Source organism: Pleurodeles waltl, chromosome 1_1 (assembly GCF_031143425.1).
Source record: "Pleurodeles waltl isolate 20211129_DDA chromosome 1_1, aPleWal1.hap1.20221129, whole genome shotgun sequence".
Classification (NCBI taxonomy): Eukaryota; Metazoa; Chordata; class Amphibia; order Caudata; family Salamandridae; genus Pleurodeles; species Pleurodeles waltl.
The window spans coordinates 364,224,679-364,239,635 of record NC_090436.1 but is presented as its reverse complement, the minus strand read 5'-3'; the positions used below and the strand labels follow the sequence as shown (position 1 = coordinate 364,239,635).

Sequence of the window (14,957 nt, the reverse complement as noted above, 5' to 3'; positions counted from 1 at the left end):
TCACACAGAATTGATGACTGTTTTTTCTCTGTTTTTTGCTGCTTCTATGATGTATGTGTATAAGACTTGAAGTGAGTCATATGTAAATACAACTTTTGAATTCCACTTTTACTGTCAGTCCTACATTTCCCCAACTTGGTTGGCTTATCTCTAGCCATTTGTGCCTCGGACTTTTATGACGAGTATATAACTATAATATGATGCCCCCCCTTTTGTTTTTGGCACATGTTCTCTTACCATCAGATTTACTGTGTACCGGGTGATGGGCCAGCGATATCCCATGAAGCCTATTCTCTAAATTGAGATGGTAAGCCACTTTATATGTTACCAGCATGGTGTGCCTACTACCACTTGATCACTGAGTGTTGCACTATTTTGTCACTCCCCTTTTTCTGCATTAACCTGTACTCGTCGCCCTTGAATACTGGTGAAGCGATGATATACTGAGCTAATTTTAGCCCTCTTTTTTGTTTCCCATACTTAGGGCGACTGATAGGAAAGGAAACCCAGTCTGCTTTAGTCCTGTTAAGTGACTGATGACGTCTTGACTGTGAACGTTAGTCAACAGAAGTATAAGTATTCTGTTTTGGTTTTTTCTTGTGGAGAAAATCTATAATTAAATTAGGTCCTGAAGAAGCGTCACGGGATCCTGTTGGACCAGCAACGACGCGAAACATGTCGACCGCATATTAAGGAGTGTCGGACCTTTTCCGTCCTCCTCAATTACTTTGATTGATCTTGTGTGAGTGTTCAAGCATTGTCTCTAGTTTCACTCCCTTGATTTCTTTTTAATCTTGACCATTTCCCAACAGCAAATAATAAACTATTAGGTGAGGGATCTGAGCCAATTTTATTATTCCTTTTTTTGTACATTTTCTCCTCTCTCGGACCCATATTTTGGCTCCGTGGCATCATCGAGTATATTCAAAAAGATCTCCGGCAAAGAGCCCCCCCTAGGGGGGTGCCCATCAGACATTACAGCGCCGGTCTGACGAGGAGCTGTCCGATGATGAAGCATGACACCAGATATGGTGTGTGAGGACCATTGCTCCTGATTAACAGGACTCTTTCTCTTTTTCCTCTCCTTTCGATTTCGGAACAGTGTACCATATCATATTAGTACTTGATTGGGAGGACGTACACTGGACCGACCAATCCTCCTCTTACCCCCCTTTTTTTCGAAGTGATTCCACCATTGCCAAGAATTGTAAGTCTGGAGGTTCAACAACACTATATCCTGAAGTTGAGCCTGTGCTTGAGACCATTGTTGTGAGAGACACGGTTGTAGAGGTCTCATGTTTAGAAGTGCACTGGACACTATTGCTATGCATGATGTCATCATTCTCATTAGCTTCATGATAAACCTTACTGTGTAAGTTTGATTGAATTGTAATTGGGATATGAGAGAGTGGAATGCTTGAATTTGTTGTAAATTTGGGTAGGCTATGCTGACTGAGTGTTTAGAATTGCTCCTAGATATGGTTGAATTTGTGCTGGCTAAAGGTGATATTTCTAGTAATTGATTGTGAACCCTAACACATGTAGGGTATCTATTGCGTATTGTGTGTGTTGTTGACAGGTTTGAATGGTGCTGGCTTTCATGAGCCAGTCGTCCAGATAGGGAAAGACATGTATGTACTGTCATCTGAGGCATGCTGCAACCACTTCTAAGCATTTTGTGAATACCCTTGGTGCTGTTGTTACTCCAAAGGGTAGCACTTTGAATTGATAGTGCTTGCCTGCTATCACAAACCTTAAGTACTTGCGGTGTGCTGGGTGGCTAGGAATGTAGAAGTATTCATCTTTTAGATCTAATGTAGTCTGGTTTTTGTAACAAGGGAATGACATCCTGTAGAGTGACCATGTGGAAATGCTCTGAGAGAATGTACGGACAGAGGTCTGAGATCAAGGATTGGTCAGACTGCCATCCTTTTTTGGTATGAGGAAGTATAGAGAATAAACTCCTGTCCCATGTTGGTGGATGGGAACTAACTCTATTGCCTCTAAGTAGAAGAGATTATACCTTTTGTTTTAACATAACAATGTGTTTGAAAGCCTGTGTGAACGAGGGGAAATGTTTGGTGGAGTGGAGATGAGTTCTAGGCAATAACCATTGTGGATAATTAACAGTACCCATTGATCTGATGTTATCTGTTGCCAATGACGGTGGAAATACTGCAGTCTTCCACCCACAGGAGATGTGTGCTTTGAGGGGATGCAGAGGAAGTCACTGCTTTGAAGATGTGGAGGCATCTCTTGGAGCATTGGATTTGCCCCTAGATCTGAAATTGTGTCCTCTATAAGAACCCCTGAAAGATCCTCTGGAATAATATTGTTGTCCCTGTTTTTGTTTGGACGTAGAGGCCTCTGATGTTTGGGGTTTAAAACCTCTGAACTGGGACTTACATAAAGTATCCTTAAACGGTGTTGTGTAAAGGGAACCCCTGGCCTTTGCAGTGTTGGAGTCCTTTTTTAATTTCTCATTGGGGGAATCCACCTCAGGTCCAAATAGTTGCTGTTTATTAAATGGCAAATTGAGGAAAGCTTGCTGTATCTCAGGTTTAAAACCTGAGGATCGCAACCAGGCAAGCCTTCTGATCATGAGACTAGTTTTTATTCCCCTACCATTAACTGTAAACCTCCTGTATTGCTAAAGTGAAATAACACATGCATGCATTAAGGAAAATTGTGCCAAACAGGAAATATACAAAATGAAGTGAAAAATAGACACTGCTCCTTTAACGAACTGGCAGCCTCCCTATAAATGCATATGTTGTGCTGGACAGTTTCCACAATCTCAATTTTACTTTGGCTTGATATGGAGGATCCCAGACCACTAACAGGGTTTTGTCCCCCTTTTATGAGTGAATTTTTAGGGGAATCAGATTGACCACCCAAGACACTGCTTTGAATGGGTACAAGAGAGCTGACAACCCTGAATGCTTTCAAACACTATACTATCTACTCTAAAAGGGGTGTGGAAAACCAATCGGATCATCCCATTCACATATTTACAGGCAGAGTATGATATGCATAAATAGCAGAGCTTCAGATGTCTCTACCTTAATCATGCATTACCAGCGAGGACAGGGACACACAAAGAAACTATGGAAGACTCACATCTAGAGATGCCACTGAAAAAATATACCATCAAAAAAGCTATATCTCCAAGATACACTATGTTAATGGTCAACACATAGAGGGACCTCAATCACCTCCGAAGACAATGGGAGTGTGCTACTGAGATACTAAAACATGATATGTAGGACAAGGACCTCAAATTTCCAAGGGAGGTGTCAATATAAGACAGTTTAGGGATGGTGCAATGTAAAATGCTCCATGTACTCTACTATATGAAGGAACAGCTTCACAAGTTTGGGAGCACACTCAATGACATGCATGTGGTGATGTGGAGAAAAGGGCATTCCTACACACAACTATGAAAGACTACTGGTGCAGGAAAGCACAGCGGCACAGCCAAAAGAAATTATGGCACAACCTGCACTATTGGGAACATGAAAAGCATGAAATCCTAAATCAGAAACTACTGGTGAATCGAGACATAGCCAAGAAATGAGGATGCCCAGTACCACTAACAATCTCAGAGGATACATGGACTGGTGCAGTGCCACACAAAAATATATATGAATAATAAGTCAATCCACAAAAATACTTGAAAATTTGAGAATAGCTGGAGAAGCAGGAAAATTCTTGACAACCGAGATGTGGTTTTCTTGCCAACTGATGAAAAGAGCTCTCTACAACAAGCAATTACATTAAGGGAAAAAACGACATGGCAAACACCCCCCGCCCCCCATCATTTTTATGGTGTCCACACCACACTGGTAGGCAAGGAGGAAAGATCATAGGTGGGAACACATGTATGTACCTCTTACTCAAGACAATTTCTACAAGTGACAATTGTTTCACATAACACCTCAATGCCTCACAGTATTGTTATTGCATTTAAGATGCAAAGTGAAACTCAACAGAAGATCATACTCTTACTACTTTCCCTCAGCAGCTTTAGAGATTTCACATTGTTTTCAGCTGCTTTCGCTTTTAAAACATAAGGACTTATGCTATTGTTGCACAACATGCCTTTAACTCTTTCTGAAGGAAGGGAAGCTGCTAATGATCCACACTGTGTGTGCTGTCTGCCTTAAGTCACCTCTTTCAAGAAGAACCAAGTTACTTGCCTTCTGTAACATCCATTCTGGTGGATAACTTATCTAACTGCAGATTTGCCACTCTAAAATATTTCCCATGCTCCAGACTGGATCTGGAAGTTTTAACAATAGTATCCCCTTCCACAACTAGGTGGCATTGTGCAGCTCCGTGTTGGCCACAATCCGCCCCAGAAGTGATGGTGCAGGTCTGCATATATGCGTCACACCTGCATGCTAACATCAGTTTCCTGCATGACTATTTCCGCACACTCGGATGTGAAGCATGAGCAATTGAAGGTACCACCGACAGATCTCCAATTTGGGACCTTTTCAGATGGTAAAAAAAACAAGCAATCAAATATCTGACAGTTTGGCTTGTAAGGGCTCTGTTCTATGGACCCCCACACCAGACCACAAAATTGTACCAGCAGCTGGAGTAAGCAGACTATGTAGAGGGATGCCTGGCCCCAAGGATGACTTGCAGCTTCAGCAGATTTATATGGAGCCAGGTTTCCACCAAAGAATACAGGGATAGAATGCTGCATAAGAAAATTCGGGTTGCCAGCAACTACCTGCCTGCTTGTTCACCAGTGGGCAAGAACAAGGATTAGCCCAAGTGTCCATAAGGGTATCAGTCAGGGCTTCATTAAATGGAAATAAGGGTTCAGACGAGGGTGGCCCCGGGAGTAAAACCTAAGTAAGGCCATTTGTGTTGACTTCCACAGAAGGCAGCTGTAGGTCCAGGACCTCAGAATCACACATCTTATAGCTACAGCAAATGAAGCCCTCTCCTCCACTAGGAATACAAGGGGCAATAACAACCCTGTGTTAGAAGTAGTATCAAGCCCACTGGCCTAATGCAGGTCCATGTATATACGGTCATTATCATAATGCAGACTTTTCAGAATCCAAACCAGAAAGACAATGGAGCCTTCTGAGGATGGCTCTGTGGGAGAGGAAGTGCTTTGTCTGAATCAGAACATATGGGGAACTGGGTGTGCTGGAGTGTAGTCGAACAGCGGCCTCAGCTGGGGTCAAGGCAATTTTTGGCTCGGGCATCGAGCTCAACAGGCGTTCCACCTCCAAAGCCGGGGATGTCAGAACCAGTGACGACGAGGAAAGAGCCAGCGCAGGTCTTGATGCTGGACTGGAAGCTTGCACCGTGGTTAGTTCAGAACTCAAAGTAGGTTCTAGGGGTTTAGGTGGCACCGAGGCAGAGACGTTTTAATGCATGGCCAAAGTGGACTCTGGCCCAAGGCCCTGGCCATTCAGGAGGGCCCCATTAGAGTCTGCTCTGTCCTGCAGAGAATCTTGCTCTGATGACCTTGAGTAATTCTTAAACAGATTGTTTTAAATACAATTTGACTTTAATTTATGTTTAATGTTGATGATGTGTGAGAGTCTATTACACACATTTTTCAGAGAAATGTGTTTATGTTTTATGAAACATCCATACAAATAGTTTCTTTTAGATCAGATTAGGACCTCACACATGAGAAAGGGGAGGGTGTCACAGAGATTACTTGCAGCAATATTCGTGAGCTGCTGCTGTGTTAGAATATGAAAAACCAATCCCTGAATATTAGATGTAAACACATTTAGAATTTGGAGAGTGTGCCTGTCTGCTGTCAGTGATACTGTAGAAGAGGGCATGAACGAGCGGAAACTAGATCATAAATTCAAAGCTCATCTGATCAGGGTCCCCAAAATACATTTGCCCCAGGTCCCCCAAAATACTTTAGATGTCCCTGCACCGAGGACGGATCCACCGGCGGTATCCCAACTGACGGCCCCTATGGGTAGTTGGGGCCTGAAGGTGTGCCAGAGGGAACCAAAGAATGCCAGAAATACGCAGCATGGCCTCCTTATAGGCTTTGGTTTGCTGCAGCATCGCCAATGGCCCAGGATATTTGGGGCACACCTGGACCAGTTGTGGAATTGATTCTTCGAACAGGGATCAGGAACAACATTGATTGGCACCTTCACAACCCTTTGAGTTCTATTTGGAGAGAGAGCATCGGTATGGGGTTGAGCCCCACTTCGAATTGTTACACTTCTTCAACTTTGATTTGGACTTACTGGTCTACTTTGATTGCAAGGAAAACCTATTGCAGAAATGACCTTGCGCAGGTTTGTGCTCTTTACTTGGAGCGGAACGTATACAAGGACTATGAGTTAAGATATTCAGTGATGGACAGCTTCATTTCATGGTCCACAATTGTATTTTGGTGTATGAGGGCACATTCTTCACACGATTTGAAGTTGCTCTTGGAGACCAAATACCGGAAGCACACCTCATGTGGGTCAGTCAACAACACGTTTCATTTTCTTTTTTTTAAACAGATTTTATTATTTTATAACAATAGTCAATAATCATATCATTTTGTATGTTAGTATTAACATGGTCATTCATTGATCATCGTACTGTAATCAACAACCTCAAAATCCCCCTTCTTTGAATCCCAACCCCCGGTGCTACCACTCCCGCTGAGTGAATACCAGTGCGCATCAAAAGGTTGGTGCATTCCTCAATTATGGCCACATGTGTATGCAAATAAATACTAGGCGAATAAGACCGTTATCTGGTGTGCAGCCATAGCATGTCTTGTAGGCCTGAACATAGGCGAGGAGGGCTTTCTAGCTAGTATATGGAGATGCCATAGGTGGAGGTCCCACCATGGGTGGGTCTGATATATATATATATTTTTTTGGTAATCCCATAATAGTTACCAGGCCCTAGCCAGCTCTACAGAGTCTCCACCTTGCCTGGATTCCCGCAGCGGTACCACACTCTCACAGCCCGCCCACTTCAATAGTTCCCTTTTCCAATTCTGACTGCTGGGTCCCCTTTGGTCTTTCCAATGCCTCGTTATCTCTCTTTTGGCCAACATGTAAGCAAGATCTTGGAATCTACTTGTTGCCTTATTCTTGGGAGTGTGTGGAATAAAACTTCTGATGTGACACCTGTGACCTCTTTCCAATAGTCAGCGAGGCTCGGGCAATTCCAAAACATGTGTAAGAACTCTGCTTCTAGTGCTCCACATCTGAGGCATTTTGCCTTGACTACATTAAAATATTTTCGGATGCATCCTGGGATGAAATAGGACCTATGCAATACGTATATACTGATCAGCTTAAAAGGTGCATTCCTGGAGACCTTGGGCATCCTCCTAACAATCATGTCCCAATCAGTCCCTGGTATCAGAGCACCAATATCTGTCTCCCATTTGCCCCTCAGGGTGTCAAGTGGCTGTAACATATCAGTTCATATAGCTCTATAAAGGCATGTTAGCACCTTGTAAGTACCCGCCGACAACAGTATGCAAGCATTGTGTGGCTGTAGCTCGAGCTGTGCGGTGTGCCAATGTTTCCTAATTGTCAAGGTTATTGCTCGATGTTGCAAAGAGTGACCCAGTGAAAGTGTAAATTTGCGCTGGATCTCATCAAAGAGCAGCTCCCTCCTCTGTACATATCCCTTAGTTTTGTATGTCCCATAATGACCCAGTCCATCGCACCGCCCCATTCCCCCTTGTGAGGTAATGTTAGGAGTAAAGTCAACAGTATGTCAAGGGAGTAAGGTATCAGAGTACACGTCTTTTGGAGGCATCTATTCCAGCATTTCTACATCACCCGTAGCTCCGAAATGTCGGTGGGTTGGGGTTTGCCATTTTCAAGAGAACTCGAGTTAGGCGGGACAGATCGGAGACAAAGGGGCCCATATCTATAGTGTGCGCTAAGCGGCCAGCCATCGGGTAAACCATTGAATCTGTGCAGTCAAATAGTACGCTTCCAGATGGGGGACTGCGAGCCCCCCTCAGTAGCTGGACGCTTCAGAGTTACCAGCGCAAATCTACAGCGTTCGGACCCCCAAAGAAACGCTGTGATTAGTGTCTTATTCACGAAATAGCACCACGGGGATCCAGATCGGAAGGACCGCGAAAATAATACAACAGTGAAGGTAGGGAAAACATTTTAAGTAGCGCCACTCTACCCACCAATGATAGTGGGAGCATGATCCAAAACTCCAAATTGGATTTCAATGCTCTGACGGCTGTGCTGATATTTCCCTTGTAAATGTCAGCTCGGAGTGACAGATTTTGACCCCCATATAGGGCAAGCGCGAAGCCTCCTAGGGTGTCGACTCCAGCTCCTCCGGTGGTTTGTCATGTTCCGTGAGGGGAAACAGCTGCAACTTTGTGTGGCTATTGATGTAATGAGAACACGTTTTTGTGGTGATGCGGCCGCACCTTGAGTTACTACGATGTTCCCCAATGCGAATTTTTGCTTTGCGGGTAGTCATTCCTATATAATGTAGATTGCAAGGGCATGTAATCATATAGATTACTCCTTGGGTGTTGCAATTAGTGAAACCCTTGATTTCCCATGTGGAGTCGTCATTAAAAATAACCCTCTTAGCTGCGCTTGTCAAATGGCGCACACTGCAATTGCCTCATGGGTAATGTCCTGTGGGTGGTGGTAGGAGGTTGGTAGTGTTCAAACCTCTCTTGTGTGGGCGCGGCCGGGTGTGTACTAGTATGTCCCTTATGCTTTTGACACACCTATGGGAAAATCATAGGTTTGGCAAAGTCCAAACGGCCGCTATTTAGAATGCGCCAATGCTTGTTGATAATCTTATTCACCAGGATGGAGGCTACATTGAATGTTGTAATACACATAGGCCTTTCCTCTTTTTCTTTCTGGGGAGGGGTGTCTAAAAGAGCCTCTCTGTTATTGCATGCTTGTTTCATGGCACGATTGATGATGGGAGGGGGGGGTTCGTTAGAGTAAATTTCATGAACTGATCCTGCACATTGAGCCATTCCAAAAAGGGGGCTACTTGTGTTCCCTCTCCTTTCCAGATGACTAGGATATCGCCAATGTATCTTTTCCATAGAGAGATGTTTTCCCTATACGGGTTGGTGGTTTTCAGAAATATTTCCTTCTCCAGATGGTGAACGTAGAGACCTGTTAGACTTGGAGCAAATGTGCTTGCCATGCTGGTGCCATGTTTCTGAAGGTACAGATTGTCTTCAAAGCCAAAAAAGTTCTTGGTTAAAGCCCAGAAGCAGCATTCCAGAACCATGTTGCGTGTTATCTGGTATTCCCAGGCTATTTAAAAAATGACCTCCTCTATAATGCGTGAAGAGTCAGACTGGTGTACAGGCTCTCCACACCCAAACCCAACAATGTCTCATTGGTAGATTTGAAAGGCCTGTCTTTTAGGAGACACAGTACATCCTTCGTGTCCTTCAAGTACGTGTCCGTGTTTTGGACTATGGGTCTCAGGAAAGCATTGGCAAAACAAGACAGAGGTACTAAAACTGAGTTTATGCCAGACACAATGGGTCTCCCTGGTGGTACTTCCAGGTTTTAATGGATTTTGGGAATAGTGTAAAAGTATGGGGTCACTGGATTCTTGTTCATCAGAAATTCACCCTCTTTCTGGGAAATCCAGTAGTGTGCCAATGCTTGCTCAACCATACTGCTGATCTTGTTTTTCAGGACAGACAAGACACGAACATGTCCAACATGTCATCAACAACATGCTGATATACTTCGCATAAATCCCTTTAAGTTACAGTCACCATTTATATACTCTACAATCCATTCCCTTTCTTTAAGCCCTGACATATGGTAGCTATTTTCTCTTATTATCCTTTTATTTTTTATTATTAATTTTTGTGACTCACTGGTCACTTCCCCCCCTTTTTTTTTCCTATCTCTTTTTCTCTTTGTTTTTCCCGTTTTTTCCTCCCCCCCCCTTTTTTTTGTGTTCCCCCACCCTTGCGTCCTCTTTAGATAACTGGTGCCTGATGCTGAATCTTGTCACAGGCACCACGAGGGGCACCCATACCTGGGGCCCTCGCAGTCCTCTGTGTGGACACCGACGACCGCCATCTTGGGAGGTCGTCTGTCTACTTCCAGATGTCCCACGCATCGGGACGAGTGAGCAGCGCTCTCTCTCTCATAAATACCGGATCCCGACTGGGAGTCTTGCTTTGACGAAGTAAGTGCGCGGAATGCCCTTGACCACCTGCAGTGGTAGCAACGCGCTCGGTGAGTCTGACTTTTGACGCGTAGATTTTTCAGTGTGTGACTACAAGCACACCCCCTTCCCGGAGGACCTAAGATGCAAATAGCATAGACACGGAAAGTAGGCCACGCATACACCACATGTCTTTTGTTAGAGGTGCCGCATGTGTTAAGTGTGTTGTAGTGTTTAGGTGTTGTAGTGTTTCTTATGTGTAGTATGTCTTGTATTTGTTTTTCTATGTGGATTACAAGTGCCATTTGGCTGGGTGATGGTAGCAATAGCACCACACCCCTGAGTGATGCATTTACGCTTTTATTCCTTTTTCTTCCACAGGTTTGCCCAGCAGAACAACAATACTGATGGGTATTATTTAATTTAGTTATAAATATTACTTTACCACATAGCAAGAAGTAATAGTACTTTTATTAGTAGTAGGCGCACAAGGAGTGATACTAGGGAGTTCACCTTGGTCCTGATGAGGAGTCTAGGGGTAGACTATGAGTCATGTAGACCATCCAGGAGGTAAGGTACATAATATACCCACCCTCCCAACACCCCTTTTTAATCATACCACCCCTGTGAGACATATTAAATTAGTAGTATCATCCAGAGGGTAGTATTTTTAACTCACCAAGACCCCACCACTCCTATCCCTTTCTAGCATTCACATTGTTGAAACCAACAGTGCTCCCACGTATTCCGTCGGTCGTAGCACACCTCGTTCTGCAGCAGAACGGGAGGAAACCCAATGATGAAGCATGCCACCAAGGAGTAACCCTGGTGGGTGAGGGTTTTTCACACAAAACCCCTTTTTGTCTCCCTGTGGAAGTTTCTTTTCGGGCTGGGCCTTTATGTACGTTTACTGAAGATTTAAGGAGGATAGACCCAGCTCCTTTAAACCCTCTTTCTCCCCTTTAGTTAGTATCTGGTTCAGACAGTCACAGCATGGTTTGAACACTGCAGTCATATGTAGGAACATCATTCCCTTGCACACTGGAAAAGAATTCAAGAGAATTTGTCGACTGACAAATCAAGAGCAGAGATTTGGATCTGCATTTGAAGGCACAGAAAGAAAGGAGATGACTTTGATGTGCAGAGGTAGTGCTTATATGCAGCGCCGCTCTGTAACATCTGGGGCAGAACGAGGCGAAGGTAACAGAGACGTGCAGAAGTGCTGCTTTGAAAACCAGGCTGGCACCTGTGAAATAATCTTAAGATGAGGAGTATGCAGTTAGAAGTATCCAACAGAAATGTAATTCTGCATTAAGATATCTAAAGAAGTCTAAAAGATGGCCAAGGTATTCAACTCGGGAGCAAACTAGAGCTCTGCGTAACAAGAAACCTGAAATGAGTGTCATAGAATAACCAGGGAGGGGGCTTCTTTAACTACATCTCAGTTTTCCCATCCAAACCTAGCTTACAGTTAGTCTTAGATACTTGTGAACCACTATACTATTTTACAGAAGAGAAAGTCTATATACATTCTTCCTGGAAGGCTCACGTCAGCAGTCCTACAAAAAAAGGTACATTAAGATGTACAGGCAGTTTTGGGCATTGCATCAGACTAATTCAGCCACTGGCGTTCATGTGTTTATCATGGTTTGCCAATGCCTGAAAAGGCCATTCATCATAGCATGACATCTCTTGGATGGTTACGTTGTTGCATGAGTGTTCTCATTAGTTTTGGGCAATGGGATCATCAAATAGACTAAGTTAGATGAGAGCCGGCATGTACTCCATGAATTATTCACTTTGCTGACCCAACAACATTTTCATTGCTGATTTGTAGCTCATTTGTTTAGGAAGCAAAATATATCTGGATGTACTAACTGGTCATGATCACGTATACATAGTGCTACTCACTACCTTCTTGCACATTCATTTGTTTCACTCTGCTGTCACAGTAACTTGTTGATGGATTTCCAGATGTCCATCTTTGGTGTCACAATTTAAAGAAACGTGCACACAGGCTTTCTCAAATGTGTCATGAAAAGGCTTGACCAATAAAAAAAACTATGTACTGAGCAACAATTTGAAGTGTGCATTTAAAGTTCACCACCTACAACACAAACTTCATCTTCTGGCTGCTATCAGTAATAGTCTTCTTTGAAGGTAGAGCTTAACTCTGTTAGTAGTCTGCTCAGTGAAGTGGTTCTTATCCGAGCTTGCATATATTGTAGGCTAAGATGTAGATTCATTATGGAAGTTCCTTTCTAAGACAGCTGGGCAAATACAGCAGCACAATTATACCAAACACTTCTGGTAACAAAAAGCCAGACCTATTTGCTTTGCCATTTTTTGTTTTAATGGGAGGGTTGTGAATGTGATTTATGCCAAACATAAGACTGAGTGTTGCCACGATTCCATATCACCACTTGCAGAGTTTTTAAATGGTTCCTACGATTGCAGCACCGACTTACCTCGAACTGGCAACATTTCTTAGCTTGAATTATGACTCTGCTAGGAAGATGTAGTTATGAAAACTATTTACCGCACATTTTCATTTGTAGAAAGTTTTCGGACCTTGTACTTATTAGTCGGTGCTACACCCCTCTGGAACAATATTTTCTTAACCTGTTCCTGTGGCAGCTGGGCTCCCTTCACTTAGGAAGGCAGAGAGGCCTTAACTGCAAAAGGAAGTGAATGGGAGCCATCGAATCTGGTGCATAGAAAGCGCTCGACTTTCCACACAACTTAATGACGATTAGATGGAAGAATAGCAAGTTCAACTCCGATACACAAAACGTTCCTTTGCACTCGTAAAAGGATTACTCGGAGCAACAAGTGGACTAGTATGGCGTCATTCTGCGAGTAAGTAAATAGGACACTTGCAGAAGTTGATAAACACGCACAAACTGTTAAGTCTGTGGCTATTCACAAACCTTGGCAGGTAGTTTCCCATCCTCAACACATGAGCAGAAATACTCCTTTTACGGACATTATTAAAATCAGTATTCACGGTGAGCAAAATGATATAAACTTCAAAAAGAGCCAGGCGGTGGGGGTAGGCGTTTCTCCACAACGGAAATTTTTTCCTAATGGAATTTAAAACGTCCGACAATGCACTTCTGCATTACAGTTGCCCATTCTGAAATACACACTGGCACCCTTTCGAAAACGTGAGTGCAACAGTCCTAGCTTCAGAGAAGTACTTGAGAAATTCTTCTTAAATCGAAAAATGTTGGATATTTTCTCGAAATGCAGGAGTCGTCACACTGGACCAAATTTACAACTTTGTAAATCGTACCTTAAATAAAAAGAAAAACTAATATTTCCGCTCTCACCAAACGGGAATGTAAGAGTTGCTATATTGTTCTAAACAGACGGGTCAGTATTGCACTGAATGTAAAGGTTAATGTACATTGGCTATGTTCCACCTGTCCGTCTCGCCTCATACCCACCACCCCCCAGATTCGGTCAGACAGACCAGAACTGACAACAATGCGATTTGGTTTGAATACTATCATCCTCTTTCTACAAGCATAAGGCACACTTATATGGCTCAAATATTTCTTCTTACAATTGATTATTAAACATAAAAGCAAACATTTTCAATTTCAGTAATAACAAAACAAAAAATTACTTAACGGGAACAAAATAAACAATTCACCATCGAGAGCAGGTTAACACGTTCGCTCACCTCAGCGTTGTAAAACTTTGTCTTCACATCCAGCGGTTTAAGCACCTGATTGAACAAAGAATGAAAGTTAAATACAGATTTTTCAGACTTCTCCCCCATCTCTCAAATGTTTTTTAAAAAACACAGTGGAGCGATTTCTAAACACCAGCACAGTTCTGGGCACTCGGTCGCCCCCTACAGTCTTACAGGCGTGTGTTTTGTCCCTCCACCCCTGGACTCTTTCTTAGTTTGGTGGTGGGGGTGCGCGAGACTAGGCAGAGAAGCGTTTCTCTGTATGCTCTGGAGGACAAACAAGGTGCGCCTGCGCACCAGAAGAAAGCAACAAGTAACCGCGGCATGCCTCCTCTATGGGAAATTCTTCACTGGACTGCTAATTGCTTCAGTGACCAGACTGGTGAAAACAGTCTCAGAAACCGGCCCGCTTCCAAGCTACACTTCCTTCTAGAACGTCACACTTTCAGTAAGGCCTGCACCATTCATCTGTCGCTCAAAGCCATTTCAGCAACTTTTAGACTTGCAATGGTTAACTTCTAAAAGTGTTTTACATACTCTTTCAGCAGGATAATAATTATGTACCCTTTACATTATGCACATGGTAGTGACGCACGGGTTTCATTCAATGAAATGTAATGTAAAAAAAAGGTAGGTCACCAAAAACATCGCACAGACACTTCTTGTTACGAAATTCTTCAAAGTGCCGTAAGGCCTCCGAAAAAAACAGGTCATGCATGTGACTCGTACCAGCAACACACACAGAGGACAAACGTTTTTATTCTGTCAACATTCCCAATTCGAAGTAGAGAATTCATTAAGCAAATTATTTAAAAAAAAAAAAAACGTCGATAGCGCGCACAGGGCCTTTCATCCTAGGGACTTCTTACTAATTTCGTCCTTCGCCATGATGGGTTGCTGACGATTGAGGGGCAACCTAATAAAACTAGCATTGGAAATTCCAATAGGTCAAGCTTATAAACACACTGCCAAGCCATACCTAAAAATCAATGCACGTTAATGACTGCCACCCTCACATCTATGCAGCAACCAGAGAAAAACTCCATAAATTATCTAGTTATGAAATGCACTTTCATAGCATTACAGTGACTCTGTACCTGTG

At 43.3% G+C, this 14,957-nt stretch overlaps 1 protein-coding gene across 3 annotated transcripts in view; it reads right to left on the bottom strand.

Moving 5' to 3' along the window:
* Positions 1 to 14,957, bottom strand: part of TRAPPC13 (trafficking protein particle complex subunit 13) — a 321,232-nt gene that overhangs the window by 101,417 nt on the left and 204,858 nt on the right. For all 3 annotated transcript variants that reach the window (XM_069222813.1, XM_069222798.1, XM_069222805.1), the window contains one exon: positions 13,844 to 13,888. In XM_069222813.1, coding sequence (XP_069078914.1) covers positions 13,844 to 13,888 — 45 coding nt within the window. The remainder of the gene's footprint in view (positions 1 to 13,843; positions 13,889 to 14,957) is intronic.